The following is an 18,096-nucleotide window of genomic DNA, read 5'->3' on the forward strand; positions in this document are numbered from 1 at the left end:
TTTATTCTGTTGTGGTTGAATACTTCTTGGGGATTGGTAACTGTTGTACCTGAACCACGTGACGTCAGTCTGCTGTGCAGTGTCCTGTGCCTGCTTTTGACAGTGTCGCTTTCACCTTTTGTCATGCTATACTGAAGTATTTAACCTGCTACTTTATTTTGTACTCAGCATAACTATGGGGATGGAAGATCACTCTACTGTGTTACCCAGAAAGTCCAAGGAACTTGTGAAAGCTGTACCCCTTTGGAAGCTGAGAGGAGCTCTCGAGGACTTTTGATTTCACTTTTATCTAGTCCTCAGCTAAAAGACCTTTTTTTATTTTGCTTTTCAGATAAGTAGTGACTGTAAAGATTATCAATGAGTCATCTATTAGAGTTGGCAAATTATTATTGATTGTCAGTTTCACGTAAATGGACAGCAGCCTCATTAAGAGAATTCTTCCATATGTTGATTATCTTAAAAGTATTTCTAAACGATTCTTCATGCTGGAAAGTTGTCTTGAACGCCCAGAATAATGACATAGCTGACATTATCGCATAACTAATCACTAGGAGCAAACAAAAATTTTCCACGCAGAAGATCATGATGCATTTATAGACATATATGCATTTTACGTCCAGATACAAAGAACAAGTGAGCAGTCACATTTTATTGACCTGTTACATGTATAGCAAAAAATACTCAAATGTAGATAAACATGAAATACTCTCAAAATCAAAATGATACTTTAAATGAACACTTAATCTTAGTTCTTTATTTTATTTTATTTTTAAAGATTTTATTTACTTATTCATGAGAGACACAGAGAAAGAGAGGCAGAGACAGAGGCAGAGGGAGAAGCGGGCTCCCTGTGGGGAGCCCGATGTGGGACTTGATCCCAAGACCCCGGGATTACGACCTAAGCCAAAGGTAGACACTCAGTTGCTGAGCACCCAGGCATCCCCAGACTCGTTTTTCAAAAGACAGATTTCCACTTCTTAAAAGCTTAATGTGCATCAGTTTTATTGAAAAGTTTTCTAGTTAATTACATAGGTTGTTAAGTGTTGTTTATTAAGTATATTAAGAAGAAATATTTATTTATTGAAAAGGGGGAAAAAACCCTAAAAATAGGATGACAAAGTAGAAAAGCTTAGATGGTTCAAGGAAAAACTAATAGAAAGAACAATCTTAGGATCTCATTCAGTGTTGCATTATTAACTTAGATATAAACAGGTTTTATTTATGTATTTATTTGAGCAGACGTGATAGATATTTCATTTCCCTTTTCTGAATGCTAACTATAAATGCAAACCAAATGCTTCCTGGTGAATTGCCTTGGGGATCATACTTAAATGTTTCATTTTGGTAACAGTATTGCTCAATCAATTTGAAGTATGAGTTTTAATTTGGTCCTAGAATTTTTTTTGGACTGGCTTTGGTCATTAAGTATATGAAAAAAAAAAGACAGGGAAACAGGAAGGCCCGGCCCATAAGTTCTTAATTTGGCAGCTGTGTTATTAAAAATCTCTATAAAAAGTCTTATCTTCTAACCAGAAGTGGTATGGTTTGTAATCAGTTGCCCCTGATTGATACCCTTTAATGTGGCTGAGGAAAAAAATACCTTGTCTCTCATCAGCTGACTTTTCATCTGAATTTAGCAGTAAGCAGAAGAATTACCACCTTCTTTGATATGTGTGTTGGTAAGAGGACTGTGTCAAGAGGTTCCCAGGCCGCTGCCAAGCCAGGAAGCCTAAAAAATTTCACTTAAATTGGAAATTGAACCATTTGAAGCTTAAGCTGTTAAAAGAAATGAAGAGAGAGGAGGAAATCTTAAATACAGCTATTAAGTAAAAAGTATATGCTCATTTTAATATCAGAAAGGACTTAATTCCTGCCTCTTATTTAAGTTCTATTGTTTTAAACCTTGAGATCAGCTAACAAAACTGGTAACATAACTTGGACACACACATAAGCAAAACCACGTACAGGTTCATTAACTGCCTGTTCCCTGTCAGCTTTGTATGTGCAAGAGCTTTAAAGAGAATACATCTCACATTTGTAGGATTTGGATTCCAGCGTTGCACAGTATCTGCTCTCAGGGATAATGAGATATAATAGATCACAAGGATAATATGAAATCTATAGAGAATCTCAAACTCTCATTTAGCCAGGGGTTTTAATCTTTTGACTAGATATTTTTACCAGAGTTGATAATTACCCAAATTGATTTATTGGAATTTTGTTTTTCACTTAATTCTTTAGGAGCTCATGCTTTAAAAAAAATAAAATAAAGGATTTTAAAAGATAGAGTTAAAATCAGGGTGTAGTTGACAAGTTTTCTAATATAATCCTTGTAGTTATTTTTAACTGATGATCTGGAGAAATAAAGTACCTTCATTATGCTTATGCTCAGAGACCAGTAGTTTTCAAAGTATTGAGCCTTTAAAAAAAAAGTCTTTCTGTCTTTGTTTTTTTTTTTTTTTTTTTTTTTTGCATTTGTCAAAGAATATCCCGTAAAGCAGAGAACCAAATATTGTGCATAAACAGTATGATTCTCTTGATTAGACCCTGGCTTGAGTTCACTACCACTGATTTGTGCAGGACTGTCTCCATATATAAAACCAGACATTATTACCTACCATTGCTTGCCTTGCTTCACAAATGTAATGTAAGTTTTGTTTTTTATCATTATTATTTTTAGTCCACATTTGTGAAAGGACTACTCTCTCATCACTCCCCTAGAGCCACAGGGAAGTAACTGGGAGTCACAACATAGAGGCAGAAGGAGTTTGTAGGCAGGGTTTTGTTGTCTCTTGAAGTTCCTTTAAGGCACCTCTTTAAAATGTTAAGTCTAAGTTTAGTGGCCAGAGACATAGTTCACCAAGAATTCTAGAAACCACATTTCAAGAATCACCAAGAGTGCCGCCAGTAAGCCCTGATCTGCCGGGCATTGTGCTAAGTGCTTCTGTTACAGCGAGACACTTGTGTGTCTCTGTAAAGTGTCACATGGCATGGACAGGTGTGTGGAAGTCAAGAGTTGTTGGTCCCCAGGGTCACTTAGCTGGGGGAAACCAAGATGGTGGGATAGTTGCATTTGCGTGATTAAAGGACCGTGCTGAGAGAGGGGTGCTTTGGTGTTGCTCGAGAAGAGAGAGGTTATGTGGAGCTATTTCAAGGAAGCTAGATTGACTCTCTTTAGAGAGAATGGTCCCAACAGCTGGAGCTCTTCTGTACAGATGGGGGTAATAACTTCCTGTCTCCAGATTTGGGGATCACATCCTTCTGAAAGGTTGTCCCAGCATTCTTGGATCAGTACAGAAATTACACTAGTTGGCCCTAAGTTCCCTTTGACCTTAATCAAAGGTTGTATTATTCTTCAAGGTAGCTCCTTGCCGTAACCACATGTGTGTTCAGTACAGAAGGCCTGTGCCAGGGCCCTCAAACTGCGTCTCCACACCTCTGCTTGTATACTGTTGCTGCCCTTCCCAGGCCCTCACCACCTCCTACCCAGCACACTGCCCTGGCCTTTCCTTGGTCCTTGGAGGAGATCTTTCTCCAGTGCCATCAGTTCTCTGTGTGGTTGACAGACCGCCCGTTCCTGCGTTTCACCCTCATCATGGCAGGTGCTAGTGTTCTTTTTCCTGCAAAACAGGTCCCCACAACTTAGCAGTTTAAAACAGCACACTGTTACCATCTCCCAGCTTCTGTAGTTCACTGGCTGGACCCTCTGCTTAGGGTCTCACCAAGCTTGAAATCCGCATATTCGTTGAGGCTCTGATTCTCACTGGGATTCTCAACCAGGCCCGCTGGTTGTTGGCAGAATTCATTTCTTTGCCAGGTCCCCCTTTCTCTCCAGCTGCTGGCTTGGATCGCGCTCCTCTTCCAGGCTCTCCCCAGTTCCTTGCCGTGTGACCCTCTTCGGTGGTTGACATCAGGGACTTTTGCTTTCTTCAGGCCCAGTGGGGCAGGTGTACTTGCGACTATTCCAGAATAAATATATGTTACACAGAGCATTAGTGAGAACTTCTTTCTGGAGAAGGCTGGCAGACAAGAAAACATAATTTGTTGGATCCTGTCAATGATGGGCTGTGGAGAAGGCAACCTTGGCTGGTCTTAAGGACAGGCCTTATGGTTCCAAAGAGATTGGTGAAGCTGCTAATGAGCTGAGCTTGGGCCTAATAGTCAGGACTGCCTATATCATAAGCACCTTCCCTCACTGTTGCCAACTCTCTTTGCGTGGAGATGCTTGGCTGGACATGGACCCAGGGGTGGGAATGGTGGTGGGTCAGGCCCCATCGGGGTGGGCATATTACTCCTCCTTGACTTCCTTCCAACGTCATCCCAGGGCTTGCCGTCCCGTGCCCCTGGGCCTCTATCAGATGGGTCATGCTTTGTTGGCAGCATTGATTTTATGTTTACATGTGAAGGGACAGAACATGAGATTACCAAATAAAATATAATTTCAAGTGTTATTAATGAAAGAATATATTACACTCACTTTTAATGAGATCCTGGTGTTGCAAAATGATTCCACATAATGAATCCCAGGAAATCAATGAAAAGTTTAATTACAGTTGTGGCCGTGCTATAATGAGAATATTGCTTTGGTCAATTTTTCTTGTATAGTTTATCAATCCTTTCTGCCTTTCTCTTTCTTTAAATTAATTGCCTTGATGAAGTAAGTGTAAATACATTCTTTGTTGGATTTTGATGTTTTTTAAGAAACGTCTTATAAAATGCAGATTTCCTCCTGTATAATAAATAATGCTACTAATAGTCCCTATCAATTTTTAGTGTACGTGACCATTTACAATTTGTACAGTTTTAAATTAGGCAGTCTTTCCATTTTGTAAATTGAGTCATCCTTAGGTTTTACTAAAACATAGTCCTTTCTTTCCCATTGTCAATTTTTTGCAAACCACTTTCTGTCTCTTCTCAACTTATGAGTTGACCCTTTAGTCAAAGTTTGATATACATCCTGTATCGTTCATCACTCATTCAAACTCAGGCAAGTAAAAAGAAAAACAGGATGCTTTCTCCTCTGGATTAACAATTTTGCTTTTACTTTCATGTAGCTACACACCCTTTCTGGTTTTAAACAAAGTGAACTTCTTACTGTACTTTTATTTTGACAGTTCAGTGATTATGGTTCTGTCTTGTGAAGGTGGAAATTGTTCTTTCTTATTTGTCTATAAAACATGCTACAAACTGTTGATGTGGATATTTAGAGCTACAGTTATTTTGAGGACTCTAGACTTTAGTGATTGTATATTGAGAAAGTTACTGTGGGCTTTCTATGTTCTTTTTACTACCATAGTTGTTTACAAGTAGTCTGCTTTGGGTTTGAGATTCAAGGCTTTAACATAGAGTCAAGAATTATTTCAGGGGCACCTGGGCCCTTAGTTGGTTAAGCATCTGACTCTTGATTTTGGCTCAGGTCATGATCTCAAGGTCGTGAGATCGAGCCTGATGTTGGGCTCCACACTCAGCCGGGAGTCTGCTTGGGAGTCTCTCCCTCCGCCCCTGCCCTGCTGCTCTCTCCCTCAAATAAATAAGTAAATTGTTAAAAAATTTTAAAAAATAAAAAATAAAGGAATTCTTTTAACTGACTCCATGGGGGAAGCAGTTTCCTTAGTTTGTTTTGTGAGAGAAAAGGGAAAACCCGCTGTCTCTTTTCCTTTTTTTCTTTTTAAGATTTTATTTATTTATTCATGAAAGACACAGAGAGAGAGACAGGCAGAGACACAGGCAGAAGGAGAAGCAGGCTCCATGCAGGGAGCCCGGTGAGGGACTCGATCCTGGGACTCCAGGATCACACCCTGGGCTGAAAGTGGTGCTAAACTGCTGAGCCACCGGGGCTGCCCCCTCTTTTCCTTCCAGTTCTCCCAATGACACCATCAACCTGTGCATCTTCCTGGGTGGTTCAGTTGAGAAGTAGCCCAGATGTTAACAGATTTTGCTTCCATTCCTGGCTTGTCACCACTCATGGTGATATGGAAGGAGGCACCTGACCTCTGGAGAGCTCCCGAGTTGTTCAAAGCAAGATGACTCATTGTAGGACACCAGCCCATCCACAGGGCTTTGTGATTAATGGTGTGTATCTATAAAGAATGAGAAAGCCTCCTTGCAGAAGGGAGCTATTCTCTAAATATTCTAAAAGGAGTTTTGTTTGGTCTGAAACAGGTGCTTAATTTGTGTATGCAGGTATACATGGCTCAATGGGTCATTAAGTGAGGGGCTGTTCTTTCCCTTTTGTATGTGGGTAAAATGTCCTCTTACTTGGCACCTGCAGTGACTGTGTGCAAGCCTGGAGTCATGGTGGCACTTTTTTCTGGGTGTAAGTCTCCACGTGGCTATTCACTGTTCTGGACTTATGTGAGATTGCTACACTCCCACTTGTACCAGACGTGGGCCAGGGCAGGCCAGGCCCCCAGAACAGAGAAAGGGAGGCAGGGAGCAGTGCATGCTTTATGGCCTGGCCTGGGCCAGCCTCTCTCCTCCCGTTTGCCCCCAGCTCCTAATCTTTGGTTATCTTTTTGTAACCTTTTATCCACACCCGGGTGCTCATTCCTGGACTTGCTCTGCTGTGTACTTAACACTGTGCCTCTGCCCTCTGTTCTGGAGGTACATCTTCTCCCAGGATATTTGGATGCATACCACATTTGTGGACGATGTTGTTAAAGGTGAGACCTCATTGCCAAAGCACATGTTCTGGTTTTGGGTGACCATCTCGGTACACGTGCTCACGTCACCTTTATATATTAACATTGAGCCCAAGCAAGGAAATATGGAAATGTCAGGAAGCCTATATCCAGTCTAGACATTAGGTGCTTGTCCATGTGGTAAAATAACAAGAGTTTCTATATGTTACTGATAAAACTAGATTGAAGGACATGTCAACCAATTGGTGATCATTAGGGGGAGCTGTCAATTTCCCTACCATTTCTTGTCCATGTCCGTGGTGGTACCTCTGGTCCTGCTTCCTGTGGCCTCTCCACCATACCTGTCCTCCTGACTCTTGTCTCCTAAGGTTCTTTGTGTCTGACACTGTTTCCTTTTCTCCCATCTGTGAAGTTCTGACATTCCTTTTTTTTAAGATTTTATTTATTAGAGAGAGAGAGAGTGTGAGCAGAAACAAGAAAAGGGGCAGAACGAAGGAAACTCAAGTGGACTCCGTGCTGAGCATAGAGCCCGACATGCGGCTTTATCTCATGATCCTGAGATCAGGACCTGAGCTGAAATCAAGAGTTGGTCACTTAACCCAATTGAGCCACCCAGGCATCCTGAAGTTCTGACATTTTTTATATGCTTCTTTCCACTGCTCTTCATTGATTATCTCATCCCTTCCCTCGGGCTCAGCTGTGGTCTCTGGGCAAGTGACTCCAGAGCTTTGTGCCTCTCCTGCCTCCCCACTGTCTTTCCCGAGCTCTGGTTTCATATTCCATGAATATGGGGGTGTCTCTCCTATTTCAGGGGTACTGTGTAGCTCAGTTGGTTGAACATCCGACTCTTGATTTTGGCTGGGTCATGATCTCAGGGTTATTAGATCAAGCCCTGTTGGGTTTGGTGCTGAGTGTGGAACCTGCTTGGGATTCTCCCTCTCCCACTGCCCTTCCTCCTACTCCTCCCCATCCCCTGCTCGCCTGCTCTGTCTCAAAAAAAAAAAAAAAAAGTCATATTTGAGACAAGATCTGAAGGATATGGAAGGAGGCATGGGAAAGGGACACAAAAGTACAGGAACCCAAAGGCAAGGAAGCTTGGCCTGCTTAAAGAGCAGGAGGCCTTCCTGATGGAGAACAATGAGTGGGTAGAGAGAGGTATGAGAAGCATTCACATGGCAGATGATCGAGTTACAGGTTGTAGTGTCAAGGGACCATCTAAGTAGACTGATAGGAACTGTTTATAAAATGTCATTTGGAAGAGGGACAAGGAAGCCTCTGGCATCAGACTACTTTAGACTCTTGACATTGGTCTTTCTTGCCCTGTGCCTATTCTTGGGACTGTCCAACTACCTGTGATGTTGCCCCCCTACCATTCTTCTCCCCTCATCCTGAAGATCCAGCTTAAATGCCATCTTCTTGACATCTTCAGTCAGCCCACCATTGGTGATCCTTTTTCCAGTGAATTTCTGCAGTCCTGTGTTAGTACAATTTCTGGGCCTTTCAGCTGCTGTAAACCCCTAGGAAAGAAGGACCAGGGCCTAAGGGAAGGAGCAGCCTTAGGTCAGTGGATGCTTGAATTACATGGCTTTGCTTCTGCACCTTGCCACGTCCCTTTGTTCCTATGGGTGTCAATAGGATTATCATCTCCTTCTGGTCATCCTCTACCATAGTCTGGACCCCAGGACCATCATCTTCTTTTACAGGTGAGCCTCTGCTCAGGTTGTCTGGAGCTTGTCACAGAATTGGGATACTTGCAATATGCTCCCCTGTGTTAGAGTTACTAACATATGCCTATCATCTCCCTGTCCAATAAAATCTCTGAGAGCAGGAATGAGCTCGTACATACCTTTATCCTGTACGCCACGTGGTGTCCAACATAGTACTGATCACAGGTTAGGTATTCAGTAAATGTTTGTTGAATGATTAAGTAAATGATTGGATCTAGAACATTGATTTTTTTTTTTTTTTTTACTCTTGAGTATAATGGAGTTAAAGGAAAATTAGCATTTTACAATAATGAACACATATAATTTTTATAATCAGAAAAAAATTTTTAAACTTTTTAATGGAAGGATTAGCCTATAGTTTGTGACACTGATGAAATGGATTGGTTTGCTTTTTGGCTTTTATCATCCGGAGTGCGCGTTGGTGATGAGACGTCTGCTCTGTTTCTGTGTTGCAGCTCTGGTTGTCAGCACCACTTCAGCTGGATTTGCACTGGCCCCAGGACCTTTTGACTGGCCCTGTTTCCTGCTTACTTCTCTGGGAACAGGCCTTGCATCCTGTGCTGCCAACTCCATCAATCAGGTCAGTGAGTCACTTTTCAGCTTTATCATGGTATTATTACTTTTTCTTATGTGGTAGTATTGTCACGTTTTTCAAAAAGACTTCCCAGGGCACTAGGCGGCTTAGCGGTTTAGCGCCGCCTTCAGCCCAGGGTGGGATCCTGGAGACCTGGGCTTGAATCCCACGTCAGGCTGCCTGCATGGAGCCTGCTTCTCCCTCTACCTATGTCTCTGCCTCTCTCCGTGTCTCTCATGGATAAATAAATAAAATCTTAAAAAAAAAAAAAAAAAAAAGAAGATGATGACGACTTCCCATACCACATATACAGATGGAGAGGCTCCAGTAATTTGTGACACTACATATCCTATAGAGGTCTCTTGGGTAACAGAGCTGATGTCTCTCATGTTTTGAAGTGAATGGTTTTCACATGAGAGAGCAGTCAACTCTCTACTTCAGCTGACCAGGAGTCCTTGGGTCAGACGTGTTTCAGAGCCATCAGACTTTCTGCTGTCATCCATTTCAGACACATTCCCCTGAGCTTTTCATTTTATGTGATCTTCTTTCTTTGGTTTGCTTTGTTTGCATTTGTTTACATATATAACAACGTTTCGATTTTTTTAAAATTTATTTCTTTATTTTAGAGGGGGAGGAGGGACAGAGGGAGAGAGAGAACCCCAGGCAGACTCTGTGCTGAGCGTGGAGCCCAATGCAGGGCTTGATTCCAGGACCCTGAGATCATGACCTGAGCCAAAACCCAAGAGTCGGGGGCTCAACTGACTGTGCCACCCAGGCACCCCAGCAATGTATTTTAAAGAAGTATATCCAGCTTTTTATTTTTAAGTCTTTTAAAATTATTATTATTATTATTATTTTATCCAGCTTTAAAAAAAAACAGTAATTCAGTATTCAGGAAACTTGGTGTATGGAATCACAGAATATATTTAAAAATTAATTAGCATATTATTTTTAATGCATTGTTTCCCTCCCCCCCTATTATTTTAAACATCAAAATAGGTCTCAAAAAAATAGTTCTTTCCCCCCGCCTCGTGATTGTGGTATGTGCCACCACATCAGATACCAGAGTGAAAAAGTCTTGGCTAAAACTTAAGGAAAGTCGTTTTCATCACCAGAACACCCGAGAGGAGTTGGCATGGTTTTAAAATAGGAATTCAAGTTAGTGGTAGGAAAACAGCATGGCTGAGTGGGTATATAAGTTTATGCAGTGAAATATGGGAATTTTAATTCAGTGATGCCTCAAACCATTATGCTTTTACAATGTGTTATCAGCTGTTTGGAGGAGGGATCAATCTATTTCAAATAAAATTTATTTTTGTTACTGTTTTTAATGTCCAAGCAGTCTCATACGGAGGGCCAGCTAATCCTGGTATTGTCCCATCTTGTAAACCACAGTACAGCTCTTCCAGATTGTTCTTTCCTTCTGCTCCCCTCCCTCATTGGCTTGGCTAAGAGAAGAATCCTGGTTTTATAATGAACATGTTTTTAATGAAATTTTGAATAGAGCGCAATATAAGCAAAATGGATTTTTGTTGCTATTTTGGGTCTATTTCTCAAAATATTTTTAAAATTATTACTTTTATTTAGTTACAAATCTAGGTCATGAGATTAAGCCAGGAACTCATTTTGGTTTTGAGGCTCCTTTATTCAGTTGAAGAGCTGCGTTTATCCTCGAGATATTTATTAACTAACTGCTGTCTTCTGCTTAAATTCTATAGATTTGAACACAATTTAAAATGAAAGTGTAGATATTTAGAAAAATGACAACTGACTAATAAGCATCAAATGGTTCAGAAATCCCAATATGTTATAAAAAATAATACAGCCTTGAGTCTGAGCTGCCATACCCCTCCCATCCTCCTCCCTAAAAGGTGATTTTTTTATTGTGGAAAAAAAGCCTGTCACACATAGCAAGAAAATATCTTGAGGGAAATAAAAAGCATGGGATGATTTACATTTGGGCCGAAACTTCTAGAAACTGAACATAAACCAAGGTCTTAGAAATTGTAAAAGTTTATTTTACTTTATTTTTTTAAAGATGTTATTTATTTATTCATGAGAGACACAGGGAGAGAGGCAGAGACACAGGCAGAGGGAGAAGCAGGCTCCCCGCGGGGACCCCAATGCGGGACTCGATCCCAGGACCCCGGGATCACGCCCTGAGCTGAAAGCAGACGCTCAACCACTGAGCCACCCAGGGGTCCCTAAATTTTAAAAGTTTAAATGTATTTGGCTACTTTGTTGCATCTCTCTGTAGGAAGTATGTTTGTTATGGGAGTGAGTTAGGGTCTATCTCATACTACTGAGAAGGAGCCAACTATATGATGGGATTATTTCTGGAACTGACAAATCGTGTTGTTTGCCCCTTCTGTCAGCGTTTCCTTCTTAGGTTGGCTTCCTAGCCCCGTTCTGCACTCACTTGTCCCGTTCTTCCTGTGGAACACTTCACATCCTCCTCCATGGTCACTCCTACCCCCTGCCAGGCTTCTTCAGTGTTGTATAACGTGGCTCCTTAATTTCTTCATTTTCTTGTATTCATCATATCGCCTCCTTCCCCTCACCCTGGGCTCCAGTCTCCTTTGGAAACATCACACTACTTAAACATTGTAATGCCCACCATCGTTGAATTCCACTGTTATGGTATATCAATAAGCTTCCCAAATTACAATATTTTCTAAATTTTGTTGGAAGGATTGTAGTTCAATTAGTATTACTAAGCAGCCTCATAAAATTAAAATAAAGGAATGTGAGTACATTTTCATTACCACCTTTAATTAACGTAAGCAGAATGAAGAGCACTGGGCAACAAACCTTTACCTGAGTTTTGAATAGCGGGTAGATAAAGAAATAGTTGGTGAAAAGCAAGAGCTTCCCGTTTTTTTTTTTAGGGAACTGGCATCCAGCTTAAAGAATGCATATATGTGGTTGGTATGTATAAAAGTTTTCAGCTTCTAACAGAGTTCTGTGGGAGAAAAAATTTCTTTCTGCCCACATATACTAAAGGATTTGAATAACATTTCATATTTTTTAAATACTTCTTTTAGCTGTTATTAATTTAGTTCTGAGTGCTGCCTCTTTGTACCCTACTTCTGTGATCTCTCTGTGAATGTAGGAAAAATAAAGCTTTGGGAAATAGCTCCTACATTTGTTTTAGGGAGAGAGAATGAGCTTCAGCTTCTGATTTATGAAGTAATGACTGGCGCATAAAGAGATGTATGTGTATATAAGAAACCACTAACATTAAAATGTAAGAGGGAATTACATCCATTTTTTATAAAACAGATGCATGCTTCATTGGAAACCATAGTGAGACCTGAAAGTGGGTGTACCTCCAAAGAATGAAAGCCATCCATAAAATTTAGCAACTGAAAGATAAAACGTAATAGATGGCTTTGACAGATCAAATCTTGAAAAACAAGCAACTCAAAGTGAAAAGCTGAGTCAATTCAAGAGGAATGAATTACAAAATTGAAAAAGATAAGAACTGTCAGAAAATTGTTAGCATAATTGAGTATTTGACATAGTACATACGGTTATAATAAACTGTATTGGGGATTATTTTACATTACATAGAGATGATTTTTCTTAATAGAGGTTAGGAGTACGTGTCAATAAATACATTTCTACAAGACCCATTTTGTGGGTGACCTGCTATTCCTTCTGATGGGTGTACCCACTTTCTCAGCCCGAGCTCTGTCATTGCAGCTTTGTGCTTTTGAAGCCATATTGCACACATCTCTGTTTTTAGAGGGCAGGTGAGTGGATGTGACATGAATGAGGCGAGGGCCACCAGCCAAAGCATATATGAGGCTGATTTAACTTTGGAACATAGGGTCTTAAGAAAAGAACTAACTGGTGACATTCGTACAGTGTTTTAGAGTTTACAAAGCATATTTACAGAAATGGTTATTTAAGCCCTACTGCCCCATGAGGTAGGTGACATTACTGCCATTTCTTTGTAAAACATCCTGTTTCACCTTTGAATTATTCTTTTTAAAAGTAACATTTAAGGGACACCTGGGTGGCTCAGCAGTTGAGCATCTGCCTTCAGCACAGGATGTGATCCTGCAGTCCCAGGATCGAGTCCCACAGCAGACTCCCTGCATGGAGCCTGCTTCTCTCTCTGCCTGTGTCTCTTTCTGTCTCTGTCTCTGTCTCTGTCTCTCTCTCTCTCTGTCTCTCCTGAATAAATAAATAAAATCTTAAAAAAATAAAATAAAATATAAAAGTAACATTTAAAAAAGATGTGTCATGCAAATAATGTTTCCATTGCAAATCAGTGAGAAAATATAACTAAGCAAAAATAGCAATAATATTCTTTATTTTGTGTTTATCTTGTGCCAGGTGCTGCTCTATGTGTTAGAATTACACCAGAGGACAGCTGGAAAGCTCTGGCTTTGTAGTGCTTATATCTATCCCACCACCCAAACAGACTCACTTGTTAACATTTTGATTTATATTATTATAGGCTTTTTTTTTTTACACACAATCTCCACATATAAATTTCTCACAGAAATGATTTATGTATGATACATACGGCTTGTATACTTTTTCTCCTTTAAAAGAAATAATCGGGATCCCTGGGTGGCGCAGCGGTTTAGCGCCTGCCTTTGGCCCAGGGCGCGATCCTGGAGACCCGGGATCGAATCCCACATCGGGCTCCCGGTGCATGGAGCCTGCTTCTCCCTCTGCCTGTGTCTCTGCCTCTCTCTCTCACTGTGTGCCTATCATAAATAAATAAAAAATTGTAAAAAAAAAAAAAAAAAAGAAAAAAAATGAAATAATCATGAGCGTTTTTCCATGTCAATATTTGAAGTAACATGATTGTATAGAGGTATATTGTGATTTGTTTAATCAGTTTCTCCTTATTTGTCATTTTAGGGATTACTACTCTTTTGCCTAGGTAAATAATGCTGAGCTGAAATTCTTGTAGCTAAATACTTGAACATGTACTTAGCTATTTCTTTAGATAAATTACTAAAATTGTGCTTTAAAAGATATGTAGTTTTTAAAATGTTAAGTGGTGCTTGGGTGGCTGAGTCAGTTAAGCATCCGATTCTTGATTTTGGCTTAAGTCATGATCTCAGGGTTGTGAGATGGATCGCTGTGTTGCGCTCTGCACTTGGTGCAGAGTCTGCTTAAGATCCTCTCTACCCCTCCTTCTATCCCACCTTCTCTCTCTCCATAAATAAATCTTTAAAAAAAAATAAAATATAAAATAAAAAGTTAAAATAAAAAAAGATATGTGTTGTAAGTGCAGAGAAATTCCTTCCTGGAATGTGTTTTGTTCATGTGTTTGCTTGTTTTAAATCACTTTATGCTTCTATGTGAAGTGCTCCTCACCGACATTTCATGTTAGGAAATCTGTGCCAGGTTGTAGGTAACATTAGGTGTGTCCTTTTAATTCAGGTTGTTTTGATTACTTAGAAGGCAGTATTATTTTTTGTTTTGGGATGGGGGTCTAATGTTTATTGGTTATTTGTGTTTGCCACTATATTCAGATGCGTGCAGATCAGATTATTAACTCTGTCATGTAGGGTCTGAACATTTTCATGTTTCATATGTTTGTGCCAGCATGTCTTTTAATTTTTAATATAGGGATTCTCAGCCCTCACCCTCTGGACCGCACGGGTTGGATGACTTTGTTGTGAGGGGCTATCCTGTGTTTTGTGGGGCGTCTTCCTGGCATCCCTGGTCTTTACCCACCACCTGGTGTTAGCAACACACCCCTTAGTTGTGACAACTGAAAATGTCTTCAGAAATTGTCAGACGTTCCCTGGGGACCCAGATCACCCCTGATTGAGAACCACTGCTTTAATGATTTCTACTTTTGATTTCACTCTTAGGTCTTTACCCAAGGTCCTGGCTCCAATCTCTACCTCAGGTCTTCTCTGGCTCACATTTTTCAGCCTGTAACTACCCACTGATCACTGGAGTGGTCATATGGCCTGGTTTATGCTTGTGTCCCTGGAGTAATTATTAATAATGCCCCCTCTCAACTATTCTAGTTTGGACAGGAAATTATATGAGCTCTATTCATAACCCACCTGGGTCCTCAGTCCTTCGATTGAAATGAGGTGTGGTAGAAGTACCTTCGTACCAAAAGATCTGGCCTCAGGTTCTGGATTTTCTGCTCACGCATGTGCGGACTAGACAAGTGAGGTTTTTCCTCAGTGCAGGTCAGGCCCCCGGGCATGTCTCTTTTTCACCATTTCCGTGGTCTCAGGTAGGATCCACTGCCAGGCCAAACTGTGGAGCTTTAAGAATCTTCTCCACCGTTACTCTGTTAGTAAGTCGTTCAAGGACGTTGACGATTTCTTCTGTTGATGGATCTCTCTCATTCTTACGGTGCCCCTGGCAGATACTACTTACCACAGTTGTCACTAATTTCCAAGCCAGCTGCTTCACTAGGTGGGCCGCCCCATGATTAGAGATGTCTTCCTCATATGGAGTCAGTCTGCATCCTGTTGCTCCTTGTTCTCTCTGGGAATGCTCAGTGTGTTTCCTCCATGTGACAGTACTTTCAAGATATCACTCTCTAACCATGGTTAATGGGCACTTGTGCTACCACCATGTAGTTCTTCATCTGTACCTCTTTCCTGGAGAACTCTCACCTTCCATACCAACAATTACGACTTACTTATCCTGTACATCTAGCACCTCTTCCTCACGAGCATACAGCAGGCCAGGAGGGTGAGGTTCCTAAGGAAGTCATGTTGGGAATAAAGGAACATTTATGGTGGAAGCAGGGCAAAGTAGAAAGAAGTGTTAATCATAACAATAATTGCAGCTAACAATTAACTTCACACTTGCTCTATACCAAGTAATCTCACCATTTTACATTATCTCATCTGCTTAAGTCCTGGTTCATAGGATTCCTGGCCCCCGCCCCCATGTCTCTTTTGAAAGATCAAATAAATGATGAATGAATTCATAACCTAGACTTAGCTCTAAGAACCGCTGATGTTCTTGGGGACTTTATTTTGGAGAAAATTAGAAGAAAGGCACAAAACATAAGTAGACTTTCAGATCTGTGAGGTAGGTTATAATTAGAAAGTAAAGCTGATAAGGGTATGTTATCTCTAGGATCTAGTGTCTCTGCAAATGTTGAAGAGTTTTTATGAAAGGAAATGAAAGAGATCAAGAGTGTGAATGAAACAAGGTCAAGAAGAGACGTGTTTTTTTGTTTGATACTGACAGTACTTGAGAGACTTTTCATGGCTGAAATAAGGTAAAAAGGAAGAGCTTTGGATAAAAAGCCCTGAATTATAGGGTGGGTAGGGCCATAGAAAATTCACAGCCTTTTAAATTCTGAAAGGAGAAACAGATAAAGATTTTTCTGTTTTCCTATTGAATATGAGATTAATATCTAATGCATCTTTCCCCATTCTCCCTTTCTGTGATGTCTCTTTTGTTTTGACTATGCAGTCTGCCTTGAGCGATAGGAACTGACTTTCATCTTCCGTGTTGAACAAAAGTGGTTATTAAACTCGGTGGCATATTCTAGGAGAATAAGACTGATGTTAGCAAACACCAGTGATGTGATTCATAGACCATCCTATGTGTAAGAAAAATCAATATGAGAAATATACTTTTCCTCCGAATGTTGTGATTTGTTTGCCTTTGATGTTTTAACCGGTGGGCAACTTGCATTCATTCACTGGCCTCTGAAGCCCATAACTTGTGGCTTATTCAGATGATTCACATTAGCTACTGCACCAGATCAGATTTGCCCAGAGTCTTTGAATAGCATGTGGGAAAGAGTCTCCAACTAAATATGTTTTTTATATAAAGCAAATGAGGAACATTACTGAACAATGTCCAGAAGAAAATGCATTTTAAATGCAAAGTCTCTTTTCCTGAATTTATATAACCCTACATAGTTCCTAAATTGCATTTGATTCCCCTCTCCGGAATGATCCATCTCAGTAGAGTGAGTTTGGCATTGGTATTCATAACCAAAATAACTCTCGGTGAAGTTTTGCCAGCAAATGCAGAGATGATGACAATTTGAACATATATTGGTAGATAGTATTTTGTGATTTACATGCCACATTAACTGGCCATTACTTAATCCATTTATTTATGTTGCTTCTTATGACATGTCTGTGAGGTGGCATTATTCCAGCATTGTAGAGGAATAAAATGAAGCTTAGTGTTGCCATTGATCACACATCTGAAAATGGTCAAGTTGGGAGCAGACCCTGTGGACCATGGACTGCGGGTGCACTGCTTTCTCCTTCCAACTGAAATGCCCTGGTCCAGTCACCATGTCAGAATAGGGTTATTCCCATTAATATGAGTCTTCTACCAAGCTAACTGCCAACATCTTATGCTACTAAGTACCAAAGGTGAAGTTGCCATAGTGGACATGGTAATATAGCTGTCTCTAATGAGGGTGGAAGATGTAAAGCACTTTACCTTTGGAAAGCTAAGTGCTCAGTTTATTAGCTGTTTTTGTTTTTGTTTTAAAGATTTTATTTATTTATTCATGAGAGACACAGAATGAGAGGCAGAGACACAGGCAGAGGAAGAAGCAGGCTCCTTGCAGGGAGCCCAATGTGGAACTCAATCCCAGGACTCCGGGATCATGATCTGAGCTAAAGGCAGATGCTCAACCACTGAGCCAACCAGGCATCCCTGTTTTTGTTGTTATTAATATGAAAGTGTGGTCTGTTTTTTAGCTCATATCCTCTGTGCTTTCAGAATCTGATTATCCATCAACTGTCTCCAGTTAGGTTCTCAAAATAGAGAATGGGAAGGGAAGGTATGTTTAATTTCCTCAGTGTACTAAGAGACTTGGGTGATACTTGCAAACTGTAATATGTGTGCATGTGTATGAATGTATGTACACATTTATTCGAGTCTGTATTTACTTCTCTTTGAACTCTCCACATTTGAATGTATTGTTACTTGGGTTCAGCAGACATTATTTATTCTCTGTCATTTTGTAGGTGATGGGGAATGGCGTAGGCAGTTCTGGTAAATCTAAGAAATGCTGGTTAAAATGGTTCCTGAATTGAACAAGTAGATGTTTAACTGAGATATAATGAAAATAATACCAGTTTGGATTTTTTGGAGTTAATGATTCTTGGCTCGTGTCTCTGGGTAGCCTGTTGTGATTAAACCCGGTTTGGGGGACCCAGAGACTTCG

The 18,096-nt window shown here is 40.4% G+C and overlaps 1 protein-coding gene across 1 annotated transcript in view; it reads left to right on the top strand.

Moving 5' to 3' along the window:
- COX10 (cytochrome c oxidase assembly factor heme A:farnesyltransferase COX10) overlaps positions 1 to 18,096 on the top strand; it is a 127,393-nt gene that overhangs the window by 21,232 nt on the left and 88,065 nt on the right. Inside the window, exon 4 of the mRNA XM_026005529.2 lies at positions 8,824 to 8,948. Within this exon, the coding sequence (XP_025861314.2) occupies positions 8,824 to 8,948 (125 nt within the window). The remainder of the gene's footprint in view (positions 1 to 8,823; positions 8,949 to 18,096) is intronic.

Source organism: Vulpes vulpes, chromosome 12 (genome assembly GCF_048418805.1).
Source record: "Vulpes vulpes isolate BD-2025 chromosome 12, VulVul3, whole genome shotgun sequence".
Lineage (NCBI taxonomy): Eukaryota > Metazoa > Chordata > Mammalia > Carnivora > Canidae > Vulpes > Vulpes vulpes.